General features: G+C 44.5%; 1 protein-coding gene across 13 annotated transcripts in view; it reads left to right on the plus strand.

The window, feature by feature from the left end:
* Positions 1-15,306, plus strand: part of otofa (otoferlin a) — a 128,033-nt gene that overhangs the window by 65,763 nt on the left and 46,964 nt on the right. For all 13 annotated transcript variants that reach the window (XM_042300877.1, XM_042300882.1, XM_024378348.2 and 10 more), the window contains 6 exons: positions 11,821-11,891; positions 12,592-12,724; positions 12,872-12,926; positions 13,697-13,828; positions 14,844-14,906; positions 15,118-15,202. In XM_042300877.1, the coding sequence (XP_042156811.1) occupies positions 11,821-11,891; positions 12,592-12,724; positions 12,872-12,926; positions 13,697-13,828; positions 14,844-14,906; positions 15,118-15,202 (539 nt within the window). The remainder of the gene's footprint in view (positions 1-11,820; positions 11,892-12,591; positions 12,725-12,871; positions 12,927-13,696; positions 13,829-14,843; positions 14,907-15,117; positions 15,203-15,306) is intronic.

The raw sequence follows: 15,306 nt of genomic DNA on the forward strand, positions 1-15,306 counted from the left end.
AACTTTGATGCAAAAGCGAGAGGGGTAGCAATCCTGATAAGGAAAAACATTCCGTTTGTTTACTCATCCTCGATTTCAGATCCTAATGGTCGGTATATTATTGTGGCTGGTACACTGAATTCGAAACCAGTGACCTTGGTCAATTTATATGGACCCAACTTCAATGATCCATTATTTTTTCAAAGGGTATTTAAGGACATACCAAATATCTTGGATACAAGTGTTATTGTTGGAGGGGACTTTAACTGTACATTAGATCCTCTTTTAGATAAACAGCTATCAAGGTCACTTCAGCAATCAAATGCCAGTGTCTGTCTAAATACATTGATGACAAACCTTAACATTGTCGATATTTGGAGACTGACGCACCCAACAGACAGGGATTACTCTTTCTTTTCATCAGTTCATAAATCATATTCCAGAATTGACTATTTTTTGTTGGACTCCAAACTAATTTCAGCAGCTGAGTCGGTTACCTATCACCCTATTCTAATTACGGACCACTCTCCTGTGTCCATGGTGCCGAAACTCGACAATATGTCGACAGGTCGGCGACCGTGGCACTTAGACGCATACCTGCTGAAAGATGAGGATTTTTGTCAGTATTTGAAGGAGCAGATTGCCTTTTTCCTCGGAACTAACGACACGGGGGATGTTGACGACTCCACCCTTTGGGAATCTCTAAAGGCTGTGATTAGAGGTTACTTTATTTCTTATACATCAGAGAGGAAGAAACGCGCCAATACTAGGCTAAGAGAAATTGAAAGAGAGTTAGGGGAACAGGAGAACGTTTTTAGGACGAATTCCTCGTATACAGTCCTTGAGAAGATCACGAAGTTAAAATCTGAATACAATACCATCCTTTCGAAACGGGTGGGCTCTTTACTTGCTAGAACGCAACAAAGTTATTTTGAACTGGGTGACAAACCACATAAATTATTAGCAAGACAGCTAAGGCATGTACAGGCATCTAGAGCTATTGACAAAATAAAAGACAAGAAGGGTAAAATAGTAACAGATCCACAGGATATTAATAAATGTTTGTGCAGTTTTACTCAGAGCTATATCAATCAAAATGTGATGCTACTGATCCACAAACTATGGAACGCTTTCTCGCTGAATGTGAACTTCCTGAACTAGACAGGGGGGCAGCTTCTGCACTCGATGCAGGGATAACGTTGGAGGAAATTAACACAGCGATAGCACAATTTCCAAACAGCAAGGCCCCTGGGCCCGATGGATATGTAATAGAATTCTATAAGAAGTACTGCGCCAGTCTAGCTCCACTTACGTTGTGAATGTTTAAACAATCCAAAGAAAATGCCAAACTCCCACAAACACTGTATGAGGCTACAATAGCACTGATCTTGAAAAAAGATAGAGATTCCATGGAGATGTCGTCTTATCGCCCTGTGTCGTTACTCCCCATAGAAAACAAGGTGTTGACAAAGATATTGGCAAACCGATTGAAAACATATATTTCTGACATCATACACCCTGACCAGACAGGTTTTATCCCGGGCCGACATATACACTACAATTTGATACGTCTTTTCAACGTAATGTATCACGATCATAAGGTTGAGGCAGTGGTAATAGCTCTTGATGCAGAGAAGGCGTTTGACCGGATTGAGTGGAATTATATGATGTCGGTTCTGGAGCACTTCGGGTTCGGAAAGGAATTTTTTAATTGGATAAGAATTATTTATGCACACCCAATGGCGTCCGTGGTAACCAATCAAGAAATGTCGCAGTCATTCCGCTTGTTCAAGGGGTGCCGACAGGGGTGCCCTATTTCGCCTGCTCTCTTCGCTATAGCCATGGAACCCCTTGCTACTCGCATTCGGGCATGTGCCGATATAGCTTCTGTTAAAATAAAGGACACACAGCACAAAATTTCCCTATATGCAGACGATGTTCTTTTGTTTTTGTCCAAGCCTAAAACTTCTATTCCACCCTTACTTAACTTGATAAACACATTTGGCTCCTTCTCTGGCTACAAGATAAACTGGCAAAAAAGTGAGTTGATGCCAATATCACGGCCTGTGGATATGCAATTTCTGCAATCTACCCCGTTTAGAACAGTGATGGACAAGTTCACAAGCCTTGGCATTGTAGTGACAAGAGACCTTGATCAGCTATTGAAAGCGAATTGGGACATGAAAATATATCAGCTTAAACAAAATATAGATTTTTGGAAAACTCTGCCTATCTCCTTGGTTGGTCGTATAAACGCTATTAAAATGGTTGTCCTACCCAGGTTTCTTTACCTCTTCCAATGTCTACCCAATTTCATACCACAAAGTTATTTTAAGAAACTGGATTCAATAGTAACTCCATTTTTATGGGATAACAAGGCAGCCAGAATTTAAAAGAAGCATTTATGCAAGTACAAAATAGAGGGGGGCTTTGGCCTTCCTCACTTTAAACTGTATTATTGGGCTGCTAATCTGAACATTGTGTCTTTCTGGAGGGAAAGTTTACCTGCGATGAGACAGAAGGATATGCCTGCATGGCTTTTGATTGAGCAGGCCTCCTGTCAACGTTCCTCACTCCCTGCACTTGTTAATAGCCCATCATATGTGAAAAAATCCACTTATGACTCTAACCCAGTCATTTGTCATACGCTTAGGATCTGGAAACAGATTAGGTATTTTCTTAACATACCCACTGTATACATTGACAGCCCGATTTGCCTGAATCATGCTTTCCACCCTGCATTGGATGATGTGGTGTTTTCACAGTGGAGGGAGAAGGGGCTCACAACAATTGGTAATCTATACATAGATGGTCAGTTAGCTTCATTTCAACAATTACAGGGAAAGTTCAACATGCCAACAACACATTTTTTCAGATACCTCCAAATCAGGAATTTCGAAAGGACACATATCCCACAGTATGGCATGAAGCCAAATAGTCCTACATTAGATAGCTTGATCCTTGTCAAACCCCATTCAAAGGGTCGGTCTCTAGACTGTATGATGTGCTACAGGCCCACATAGAGGTATCCACAGACACCATTAAAAGGGCTTGGGAACAAGAACTTGGGTCAGAAATCTCAGATGAGGACTGGGTAGAAGCTCTCAGGAATATAAACCACAGTTCAGTGAATGCCAGACACAACCTTGTACAGTTTAAGGTGATACACAGGTTACATTACTCAAAAATAAAACTGTGTGAGAGGTGCAAGCAGGATGAGGGGACGTTGACCCACTTATTCTGGACATGTCCTAAGTTACATGTTTACTGGGCTCTCATTTTTGATTATTTTATCTAGAGCCTTTGATAGAGTTCTAGCCCCAGACCCATTGACTGCTCTGTTTGGTACAGTTGATGGGAATAACCACGAAGGGAAAGCTGTCTCTCTTTGTACTCTATTAGCCAAAAGGCTCATATTGCAATTTTGGAAACTGGAGACTGTACCTACCTTTGAAATGTGGTTACGGGATTTATGGAATGTAATACATATGGAAAAGATTAGATACAATACCTCCAATAGAAGTCCAATGTTTTACAAAATAGGGCAGCCGATACTGGATAAATGGTCTAGTCCCGCTTCATAACTGGGTTGACGATCTGCTGCTACTCTGTGCTGTACTCCACTCAACATTTATTTTTGGCTTAACTACACTGCTTGTAATGACTATATGCTGTCTTCTTATACATGTACCACCTAATAGGATTTAGTTTTATTTTGTGTATGTGTGAGTTAAGTTTTGTTTTGTCCTCTAAATTGGCCATCCCATTCAACAGTACAATGAATGTCATTGTTAGTATTGCTGTCTTTTTTATTTGATTTTTTATTGTAAAATAAACATATTATAAAAAAATATAAAAAAATAATTTTTATTTACATCTCCAACAAGTAGGCATCTGCACATGCAAATACTAATGGAATGCTGTTTCTCTTTCATGATTTCAAGATTTCAGCAGCATCCCACTGATTGTTCTAGCCACTTACTTAGCCACTTACTGTGTGACACTAATGAATAAATAAATACCACAGCAGCCCAGAATACTGCTCTTATTACAAATACACAGAGGAGAAGGAAAGTCTTGTATCATAATAGAGATTTAGAAAAACTTTTCCAGGGATAAGTATTTTTTATTTAACTAGACAAGTCAGTTAAGAACAAGTTCTTATTTACAATGACAGCCTAGGAACAGTGGAGAGGCTGAATAGCAGAGGTGGTTAACTGCCTTGTTCAGGGGCAGAACAACAGATTTTTACCTTGTCACCTCAGGGATTTGATCTTGCAAAATTTCAGTTACGAGTCCAACGCTCTAACCACTGGGCTACCTGTCATCCCAATTAATAATATTGCTCAAATAATAACCACTGCTCTGGTTCTCAGGTTTACCTGATCACTGTCTGACCGTCTGATTACGGGACACTCCTGAGAGAACACTGTGTGTGTGTTTGAGAGAGAGGCTATTCAGCTCCGTTCATTACAACAGAACAGAGCTTTGGGGCGGTTCGTTATTGATGACCTGCAGTTCAATTATTTTTTTCTGTATTTATATTCAATTTCCCTAGTTTGATTTTCTCTTACACTAACCAGTCTTTCTTTTTGCCTCTCTCTCTGCTCTCTCTCTCTCTCACTCTCTCTCTCTCTCTCTGCTCTCTCTGCTCTATCTCTCTCTCTCTCTCTCTCTCTCTCTCAACTCTCTCTCTCTCTCCTTTCTCTCAACTCTCTCTCTCTCTCCTTTCTCTCTCTCTCCTTTCTCTCTCTCCTTTCACTCTCTCTCTCTCTCTCTCTCTCTCCTTTCTCTCTCTCTCTCACTCTCTCTCTCTCTCTCTCTGCTCTCTCTGCTCTATCTCTCTCTCTATCTCTCTCTCTCTCTCTCTCAACTCTCTCTCTCTCCTTTCTCTCAACTCTCTCTCTCTCCTTTCTCTCTCTCCTTTCTCTCTCTCCTTTCACTCTCTCTCTCTCTCTCTCTCTCTCCTTTCTCTCTCTCTTCTTTCTCTCTCTCTCTCTCTCTCTCCTTTCTCTCTCTCCTTTCTCTCTCTCTCCTTTCTCTCTCTCTCCTTTCACTCTCTCTCTCTCTCTCTCTTCTTTCACTCTCTCTCTCTCTCTCTCTCCATTCTCTCTCTCTCCTTTCACTCTCTCTCTCTCTCACTCTCTCTCACTCTCTCTCTCTCTCTCCTTTCTCTCTCTCTCCTTTCACTCTCTCTCTCTCTCAACTCTCTCTCTCAACTCTCTCTCTCTCTCCTTTCACTCTCTCAACTCTCTCTCCTTTCACTCTCTCTCTCTCTCTTTTCACTCTCTCAACTCTAACTCTCAGTGTCAATATTGCTACAACGCTAATTATGTTTTATTGATCCTACAACCTCAAGAGTCAGATCCTAAAAGTAACAGTACTGAGACATTATCAGAGTACCAGTTAGGATTGCTGTTCATTCTCTTATTATGTACAGTGCCTTGCGAAAGTATTCGGCCCCCTTGAACTTTGCGACCTTTTGCCACATTTCAGGCTTCAAACATAAAGATATAAAACTGTATTTTTTGTGAAGAATCAACAACAAGTGGGACACAATCATGAAGTGGAACGACATTTATTGGATGTTTCAAACTTTTTTAACAAATCAAAAACTGAAAAATTGGGCGTGCAAAATTATTCAGCCCCCTTTTGCTGCGATTACAGCTGTAAGTCGCTTGGGGTATGTCTCTATTAGTTTTGCACATCGAGAGACTGAAATTTTTCCCATTCCTCCTTGCAAAGCAGCTCGAGCTCAGTGAGGTTGGATGGAGAGCATTTGTGAACAGCAGTTTTCAGTTCTTTCCACAGATTCTCGATTGGATTCAGGTCTGGACTTTGACTTGGCCATTCTAACACCTGGATATGTTTATTTTTGAACCATTCCATTGTAGATTTTGCTTTATGTTTTGGATCATTGTCTTGTTGGAAGACAAATCTCCGTCCCAGTCTCAGGTCTTTTGCAGACTCCATCAGGTTTTCTTCCAGAATGGTCCTGTATTTGGCTCCATCCATCTTCCCATCAATTTTAACCATCTTCCCTGTCCCTGCTGAAGAAAAGCAGGCCCAAACCATGATGCTGCCACCACCATGTTTGACAGTGGGGATGATGTGTTCAGGGTGATGAGCTGTGTTGCTTTTACACCAAACATAACGTTTTGCATTGTTGCCAAAAAGTTCAATTTTGGTTTCATCTGACCAGAGCACCTTCTTCCACATGTTTGGTGTGTCTCCCAGGTGGCTTGTGGCAAACTTTAAACAACACTTTTTATGGATATCTTTAAGAAATGGCTTTCTTCTTGCCACTCTTCCATAAAGGCCAGATTTGTGCAATATACGACTGATTGTTGTCCTATGGACAGAGTCTCCCACCTCAGCTGTAGATCTCTGCAGTTCATCCAGAGTGATCATGGGCCTCTTGGCTGCATCTCTGATCAGTCTTCTCCTTGTATGAGCTGAAAGTTTAGAGGGACGGCCAGGTCTTGGTAGATTTGCAGTGGTCTGATACTCCTTCCATTTCAATATTATCGCTTGCACAGTGCTCCTTGGGATGTTTAAAGCTTGGGAAATCTTTTTGTATCCAAATCCGGCTTTAAACTTCTTCACAACAGTATCTCGTACCTGCCTGGTGTGTTCCTTGTTCTTCATGATGCTCTCTGCACTTTTAACGGACCTCTGAGACTATCACAGTGCAGGTGCATTTATACAGAGACTTAATTACACACAGGTGGATTGTATTTATCATCATTAGTCATTTAGGTCAACATTGGATCATTCAGAGATCCTCACTGAACTTCTGGAGAGAGTTTGCTGCACTGAAAATAAAGGGTCTGAATAATTTTGCACACCCAATTTTTCAGTTTTTGATTTGTTAAAAAAGTTTGAAATATCCAATAAATGTTGTTCCACTTCATAATTGTGTCCCACTTGTTGTTGATTCTTCACAAAAAAATACAGTTTTATATCTTTATGTTTGAAGCCTGAAATGTGGCAAAAGGTCGCAAAGTTCAAGGGGGCCGAATACTTTCGCAAGGCACTGTACCTCATGAGTCATGATAAAACTACAAGAGCACTCTTATTAATTACTTACCAATACTGAACACAAAATATTGCTTTGGTGAACAATGGTGACAAATCACACCATAATAATGATCAGTATTAACCGTCATGGTCGGTAGCAGAGGGCGAGTTATTGATCAGTTATTGATGTTGGTTTGATGGGTTTAAGAACACATGCTCCATGCTTACTGCAAAGGGCTGTAGCCCAATGCAGCATCAGACTATGATTCTCTCAGTTTGTACTGCTGTAGTGATCTGCTGTGGGGATTATTTTTTTGTTGAGTCTGCTATGGAAGTTCTATTCCTGGACTATGTGGTACTGAAGCTGAAGCACTAGTGGGCTATGGTGCCATGCTGCACATACCTTAGTAGTTGATGGCTTGACTGAGGCTACTCTGCAACCTGATTCAAGCATACAGTTTGTGTGGTTTTTACTGGTTTGATGTGATTTGATTGGTTTGATTTGCAGTGTTTTGATGACATATTAATTTATAGTTGTTAATTGTTGGGTTTGTCTTCCCATTTCAGTTCAAAGGGAAAAGAAGGACAAACAAACAGGTACTTTGTCACACAGAGCTTTGCTCATTAAGAGTTCATAGCACTCCCTTTAGTACTTGTTTATACTTTATAAGACATCATTCATTCCATCACCTCAGTGGATGAATTCCCCTTCTAGCAGATTCATCTACTTCTATTTGTTCAGATCGACCCTTTACTGAAGTTCAGTCACTTTTTCATTTCCACCTTGCATCACTCCATCTCTCTGCCTGCTCACTGATCTTTCATCCAGTCTCACACAGCCCCATCTCTACCCTCTCCATTAAACTAGAGACACCGGGTCACTGATTAAACAACAACAGCAAAAAGCCGAAAGCCTTCCAATCAATTTCTGTTGTCTTTCTCTTTAGAGAGAGACACGGCTCTCTCTAAAGTTAATGATGTTGGTTAGCTACTCTCTTATTTCCCATCTGCATTCACTATGTACTTGGCACAGTAAAGGAAATGAGAAGTCTGGAAAAAGAGGAACAGAGAAGTGTATATCACTCAGTCGGCTCTATGCTTTTCTATGCTTTCCTGTTGTAGTGTTGGGAACTTTCTTAGAGTGTCTCTTTGGTCTCTTTGTTACAGGGTGTTAAAGTGTATTGAGCCCATTTCTCTGTTAGTTTTCATCCCTGGTGACAGCTCTCTGCGCTTTACTGACAGGCAGCTTCCTGAGTCTGTCTGCTCCAGTTTCATCCCCTCCATCTTGTCCCTGCTGTCTGTAATAAGGCTCTGTGATCCAAACTTACCTCTTTAGTTCTCCCAGTTCATTCCAAAAAAAAATAAAAATAATAATAATAATAATAATATTATACAAATAAAAAACTCTCTGCTCTGACAAAGTGAGAGCCCAAAATACTTCTTCAACCACCACAGTGTCGAATCAAATCACATTTTATTGTTCACATACACGTGTTTAGCAGATGTTATTGCGGGTGTAGCGAAATGCTACTGTGTAGCAAAATGCTTATGTGTTTGCGTGCATATGTGTGTGTGTATGTCTGTTCTTGAGTGTGTACTGTATTAGTGCTCCAATGGATCGCTTGCCATGATTGGCTACACTCGTATTATTTGGTTGTCAGCGCTCCACCTCCTCCCTGCTCCTGCTCCCTCCCCCCTTCTCCCTGCTCCCTGCTCCCTTCTCCCTGCTCCCTGCTCCCTTGTCCCTGCTCCCTCCCCCTCCTCCCTGCTCCCTTCTCCCTGCTCCCTGCTCCCTCCCCCTCCTCCCTGCTCCCTTCTCCCTCCTCTTTCCTCCCTGCTCCCTCCCCCCTTCTCCCTGCTCCCTTCTCCCTCCTCTTTCCTCCCTACTCCCTTCTCCCTCCTTCCTGCTCCCTGCTCCCTCCTCTTTCCTCCCTGCTCCCTCCTCCCTGCTTCCTCCCCCTGCTCCCTCCCCCTCCTCTTTCCTTCCTTCTCCCTTTTCCCTCCTTCCTGCTCCCTGCTCCCTCCTTCCTCCTCCCTCCCCTCCCTGCTCACTCCTTCCTCCTCCCTCCTCCCTCATTCTTCCTCCCTCCTCCCTGCTCCCTCCTTCCTCCTCCCTCCTTCCTCCTCCCTCCTCCGTGTTCCCTCCTCCCTCCTCACTCCTTCCTCCTCCATGCTCCCTCCTCCCTCCTCCCTGCTCCCTGCTCCCTCCACCCTGCTCCCTGCTCCCTCCTCCCTGCTCCCTCCCCCTCCTCCCTGCACCCTCCCCCTCCTCCCTGCTCCCTGCTCCCTGCTCCCTTGTCCCTGCTCCCTCCCCCTCCTCCCTGCTCCCTTCTCCCTGCTCCCTGCTCCCTTGTCCCTGCTCCCTCCCCCTCCTCCCTGCTCCCTTCTCCCTGCTCCCTGCTCCCTTGTCCCTCCTCCCTGCTCCCTTCTCCCTCCTCTTTCCTCCCTGCTCCCTCCCCCTTCTCCCTGCTCCCTGCTCCCTTCTCCCTCCTCTTTCCTCCCTACTCCCTTCTCCCTCCTTCCTGCTCCCTGCTCCCTCCTCTTTCCTCCCTGCTCCCTCCTCCCTGCTTCCTCCCCCTGCTCCCTCCCCCTCCTCTTTCCTTCCTTCTCCCTTTTCCCTCCTTCCTGCTCCCTGCTCCCTCCTTCCTCCTCCCTCCTCCCTGCTCACTCCTTTCCTCCTCCCTCCTCCCTCATTCTTCCTCCCTCCTCCCTGCTCCCTCCTTCCTCCTCCCTCCTTCCTCCTCCCTCCTCCGTGTTCCCTCCTCCCTCCTCACTCCTTCCTCCTCCATGCTCCCTCCTCCCTCCTCCCTGCTCCCTGCTCCCTCCTCCCTCCTCTCTGATCCCTGCTCCCTCCACCCTGCTCCCTGCTCCCTCCTCCCTGCTCCCTCCCCCTCCTCCCTGCTCCCTCTCCCCTCCTCCTTGCTCCCTTCTCCCTCCTCCCTGCTCCCTTCTCCCTTCTGCCTTCTCCCTACTCCCTGCTCCCTCCTCCATCCTCCCCTCATCCCTCCTCCCTGCTCCCTGCTCCCTCCCCTTCTCCCTTCTCCCTGCTCCCTTCTCCCTGTTCCCTGCTCTCTCCCCTGCTCCCTGCTCCCTCCTCCCTGCTCCCTTCTCCCTGCTCCCTGCTCCCTCCTCCCTGCTCCCTCCCCCTACTCCCTGCACCCTTCTCCCTCCTCCCTGCTCCCTTCTCTCTCCTCCCTGCTCCCTTCTCCCTCCTCCCTTCTCCCTCCTCCCTGCTCCCTCCTCCCCTGCTCCCTGCTCCCTCTTCTTTCTTCCCTGCTCCCTCCTCCCTCCTCCCTGCTCCCTTCTCTTTCCTCCCTGCTCCCTCCTTCCTCCTCCCTCCTCCATGCTCCCTCCTCCCTCCTCCCTGCTCCCTTCTCCCTCCTCCCTGCTCCCTCCTCCCCAACCCTATAGCAGCTTCTGCACTACTGTATCTCCTCCAGCCTCGGATTCATCCTCTCACCTGCCTCTTCCTTTCCCTCCTCTGTCTCCTTTCCTCCCTGTGTACCTCTTGACCTACTTGTCTATGGAAGGAACTGCTAATATGGAATAGAGTGAATGAGTGAAGCGTATTCTGCTGAGCAGCAGGGCGAGAGGGTGCTAGTGTTGTCATCCCGAGCTGGGTTTGGACCCAGGGTATGTATGAACCACTTGAGCTGCTTAAATATCTGTTCATCTGATTGAGGCTGTAGTCAACACCTGATGATTCTATTCTTGGGTTGTTTTGAGGTGCTATTGGTTTTGTTTTGACAAATATTACAATCTAAATATTTGCATTGTTAGATGGTCAATAATAGACGGCAGGATAGTAGCACAGTTGCTAGGTGATTCGATATGCTTGTCAGTTGAACACACAGAAGACTTCCAAGGCTTTTCATTCATATTTTTTGATTGTTTAAAAAAAATGTAAGTCTGTTCTGCCTTCAACGTGTTTGAACTTGATTTGAAATGATTAGGAGAACTATAGCTACACCTTGAACCTGGCTTTATAGACACCAGTCTTGAGTGAACAATTGCTAAGTCTTTTGTAGTCTAAATCATTTAGCTTCTTTCTGAAGGATTTTCCATTTCCAATTTATCCTCCCAAACCTGTTATATTGAATAGGGTGTAATATGATATCTATTCTTAAAAGACCATTCCATTTTATCTCCTTCATTTTCTGGTTCTTATCAAAAGAGGGTTAGATAGATATCAGTGAATTAATGAAAGAAAAGACAAAAAGCAGACATTTCACTCTGATTGACTGCTTCACTTTAGACAAATTGAAAACCTCCCTTTCATCTTCTATCTGACATGTATCCATATCCGCAGCTAATTGGACGGTCACGCACATCATTTTTAATTATTAAGGCCCTTCATTTGCCGGTCCGGCAGTGACATCACAGCCTTTGTTGTGGTGGTGATATGTGATGCTCTGTAATAACTGTGTGGTGTTATTGGACACCCCTGGTTTCTATTGTGATGGGGGTCGGGGAGTTTGGAGACTGTCTCATCAATGCAATGTTCATCTCTGCAAAATGTTTCCATCCTGATGGTGCAGTGTGTTACGTTGGTGTAGGGTTTAGTTAGTTACTGTCAGTTTTCATCATGTACTCACATGGTTCTTTGTTGAATGAGCTCCTCCTTAGATGAATATAAAGGCTAACTAAGAGAGTCAGCAAAGTCCTCCTAATGACAGCATAATGACAGCAGTTCATGAAATTTGGGAAATTGTCTTTGCCATTAGTCCAAAAGTGGGAGCTCTTCCCAGATATTTGACCTGATTTCACTGTGTCGGTTTTCAGTAGTTTCTTTCTATTTCTCCTCTTGTCTTCCTCCATCAGAGCAGGGAAAGGGGTATTCTCAGCCATGAAGCTCCACAAGACCAAGAGCTCCAGAGATGACCACAAGAAAGGTAGGCTTTTACTAACCAGCTGATTATCCAGACCTTGATAATGAGGGTAGGCTTTTACTAACCAGCTGATTATCCAGACCTTGATAATGAGGGTAGGCTTTTACTAACAAGCTGATTATCCAGACCTTGATAATGAGGGTAGGCTTTTACTAACCAGCTGATTATCCAAACCTTGATAATGAGGGTAGGCTTTTACTAATCAGCGTATTATCTAGACCTTGATAATGAGGGTAGGCTTTTACTAACCAGCTTGTTATCCAGACCTTGATAATGAGGGTAGGCTTTTACTAATCAGCTTATTATCCAGACCTTGATAATGAGGGTAGGCTTTTACTAACCAGCTTATTATCCAGACCTTGATAATGAGGGTAGGCTTTTACTAATCAGCTTATTATCTAGACCTTGATAATGAGGGTAAGCTTTTACTAACCAGCTTATTATCTAGACCTTGATAATGAGGGTAGGCTTTTACTAATCAGCTTATTATCCAGACCTTGATAATGAGGGTAGGCTTTTACTAACCAGCTTATTATCCAGACCTTGATAATGAGGGTAGGCTTTTACTAATCAGCTGATATTCCAGACCTTGTTAAACTGAATCAGGTGTGTTAGAGCAGAGATATCCCAGTGAATCTCCAGGAGGAGGGTTGCCAACCCCTTGGCATAAACTCACATGGGTTATTGTGATGGCACCCCACAGATGAGCCAGCCACCCTGGACATGGAGGATCTGGACAGGAAGGCCTTGCGTCTGGGAGGGTTTGGGGGTCTGGACCCAGACTGCATCTCCCTGGCGTCCGTCACCGCCGTCACCACCAATGTCTCCAACAAGAGGTCAGTGTACTGTGTACTTGCTCTACATCTGTTCGTGCCACGATTCATTGACCCTTTATAACACTCTTATTCCTGTTTATAACCCACACTATACCAAATTGAGTAAATAGTCAATTGCTCTGGTTTGTGTCTTCTTGACACTCTCAGGTCAAAGCCTGATATCAAGATGGAACCTAGTTCTGGGAGGCCTGTGGATTACCAGGTGAGAGGAGGAAAGGAATTACTACGACTACAGTCACTGCTGGAAATGTATATTGTATACACTGTGGTCAAATGTAACCATGCCTGTCCAGTTTGTTTAACAACTAGCCCCTAAAGGCAGACAAGGCTTAACCCTACCCCTGCCAGCTGTGTGTGTTTGTCTTCACTGTATCTATGCATCCTTAGCTCTATTACACAATAGCTGCTGCAGTTCGTGGAGAGAGTTTTTTTTTCTTGGATTTTATTAGGATCCCAATTGACTGACTCCAGTAGGGATGAATGGATAGGGCATAGTGTGAAGGCTGGGTGGTTAGAACAAAAGCTAGCTTCTCATTAATGTAGCCTAACTTCAGGCTGCGGCTACTCTCCCCTGCCAGCAACAGCACACTGGCCTATATACATTCATGTACCAGTCTCTGTGACCATAAACCACAACTCTGCACACCGAGATGTTCACAGCACAGACTATGTGTGCCTTGCACTGTGCTGGGCTCTTTAGTAAAGGTATAAAGGTATAATTAACCTTCAGGGACAGGAGTCGCCTCTTTAGTCAAAACCTCCAGTTTGACTTTTCATCTTGATTGTCTTGCTTGGTACCCTTTTGTTATGGGGCATTTACTCACCTTTAGATGGAAGGTTTTGGAGTAAAATGAATCCCGGCTAGAATATTACCTACCTGCTTATTCCCTTCTGACTCCTATAATCCTCCAACCGGGATTTCCGAAAAACCTGTTTCCTTAAGAAAATGTTCTGTATTTTGCAACGTATTAGATTAGCATCACAGTGGTCGAGGCCAGGCAGCTGGTAGGCCTAAACATGGACCCTGTGGTCTGTGTGGAGATTGGGGAAGACAAGAAGTACACCTCCATGAAGGAATCCACCAACTGCCCCTACTACAATGAGGTAAGTGTGTCTCTCTCTCTTTCTATCTCTCTCTCTCTCTCTAGCTCCCCCTTTCTCTTTGTCCCTCGCCTCCTCCGTCTCTCTATCTCTCCCTTTCTCTCTCTCCCACTCTCTTTTTCTTTGTCCCTCCTTCCCTCCCTCCCTCGACTCCTCCCTCTCTCTCTGTCTCTCTGTCTCTCTCTCTCTATCCCTCCCTCCCTCTCTTCTATAGTATGTGTGTAATTGAGTTGAAACTGTGAGAAGAGCAGCCAGTCTCAGTCCAGAGTCTCAACACCAGGCTGGCTCTGTCCAGAGTCTCAACACCAGGCTGGCTCTGTCCAGAGTCTCAACACCAGGCTGGCTCTGTTCAGAGTCTCAACACCAGGCTGGCTCTGTCCAGAGTCTCAACACCAGGCTGGCTCAGTCCAGAGTCTCAACACCAGGCTGGCTCTGTCCAGAGTCTCAACACCAGCCAGTCTCAGTCCAGAGTCTCAACACCAGGCTGGCTCTGTCCAGAGTCTCAACACCAGGCTGGCTCTGTCCAGAGTCTCAACACCAGGCTGGCTCTGTCCAGAGTCTCAACACCAGGCTGGCTTTGTTCAGATCAAAGCCTCTGCCTGTAAGGGCTCAGCAGGGCTCTACACATTACACTCTTATTTCATGAGAGGGAGGCTGAGCAAAACATGAGAGCATTATTCAGTCGATGCCCTGATCCAGCTAGGGTGAAAAGCATGTTAATCAGTACTAATTACCCTTGTATTATATAAGATTAATCTGGATGCTACACAGAATTGATTCAAAGGATGCTGAAAGTATGTTCATTTAATCATCATTGGTTGTATTCTGTAGAAACATGTCTGTTGTGTCCATGATCCGTGAATCATTATCAGGTTGATTTATTCAATTGAACCTTTGAATCCTTTGAATCTCCTGAACACAATGGAATGATCATCCGAAGGTACAACATGGGTCATTTGACAGAGAGTAAGGCTAAGGTATTTGTCACATCTCATAATGTCTTATCTTCTCCCCACAGTATTTTGTCTTTGACTTCCACGTCCCACCAGATGTCATGTTTGACAAGATCCTCAAGCTCTCAGTAAGTGGCATACATATCTTATACCCACATACAGTCACACACACACCTACTCAATCTTTCTCTTTACAGTAGCAGCATTTGAGCATGAACCCAACCCTACTCCACTCAACTGCTTCCAAAACAACACCAAGACGAACAGTCTCTATGGCAGGTCTAATGTAGCGCATATGTTTTTAGTATATTCTATATGTTCTCCTCTGTCTTTCAATAGGTGATCCACTCCAAGAACCTGCTGCGGAGTGGCACCTTGGTTGGCACCTTCAAGCTAGATGTTGGCACAGTCTACTCCCAGCCTGGTAAGGGTACTGAGACTGGACCCATAATGTCTCAGAACCTCATATAAGGATACATTATGATTAATTGGTTGAATTAATAGATGATTGGTTTGACACCTGTGTCA

Source organism: Oncorhynchus tshawytscha, linkage group LG18, assembly GCF_018296145.1.
Source record: "Oncorhynchus tshawytscha isolate Ot180627B linkage group LG18, Otsh_v2.0, whole genome shotgun sequence".
NCBI lineage: Eukaryota > Metazoa > Chordata > Actinopteri > Salmoniformes > Salmonidae > Oncorhynchus > Oncorhynchus tshawytscha.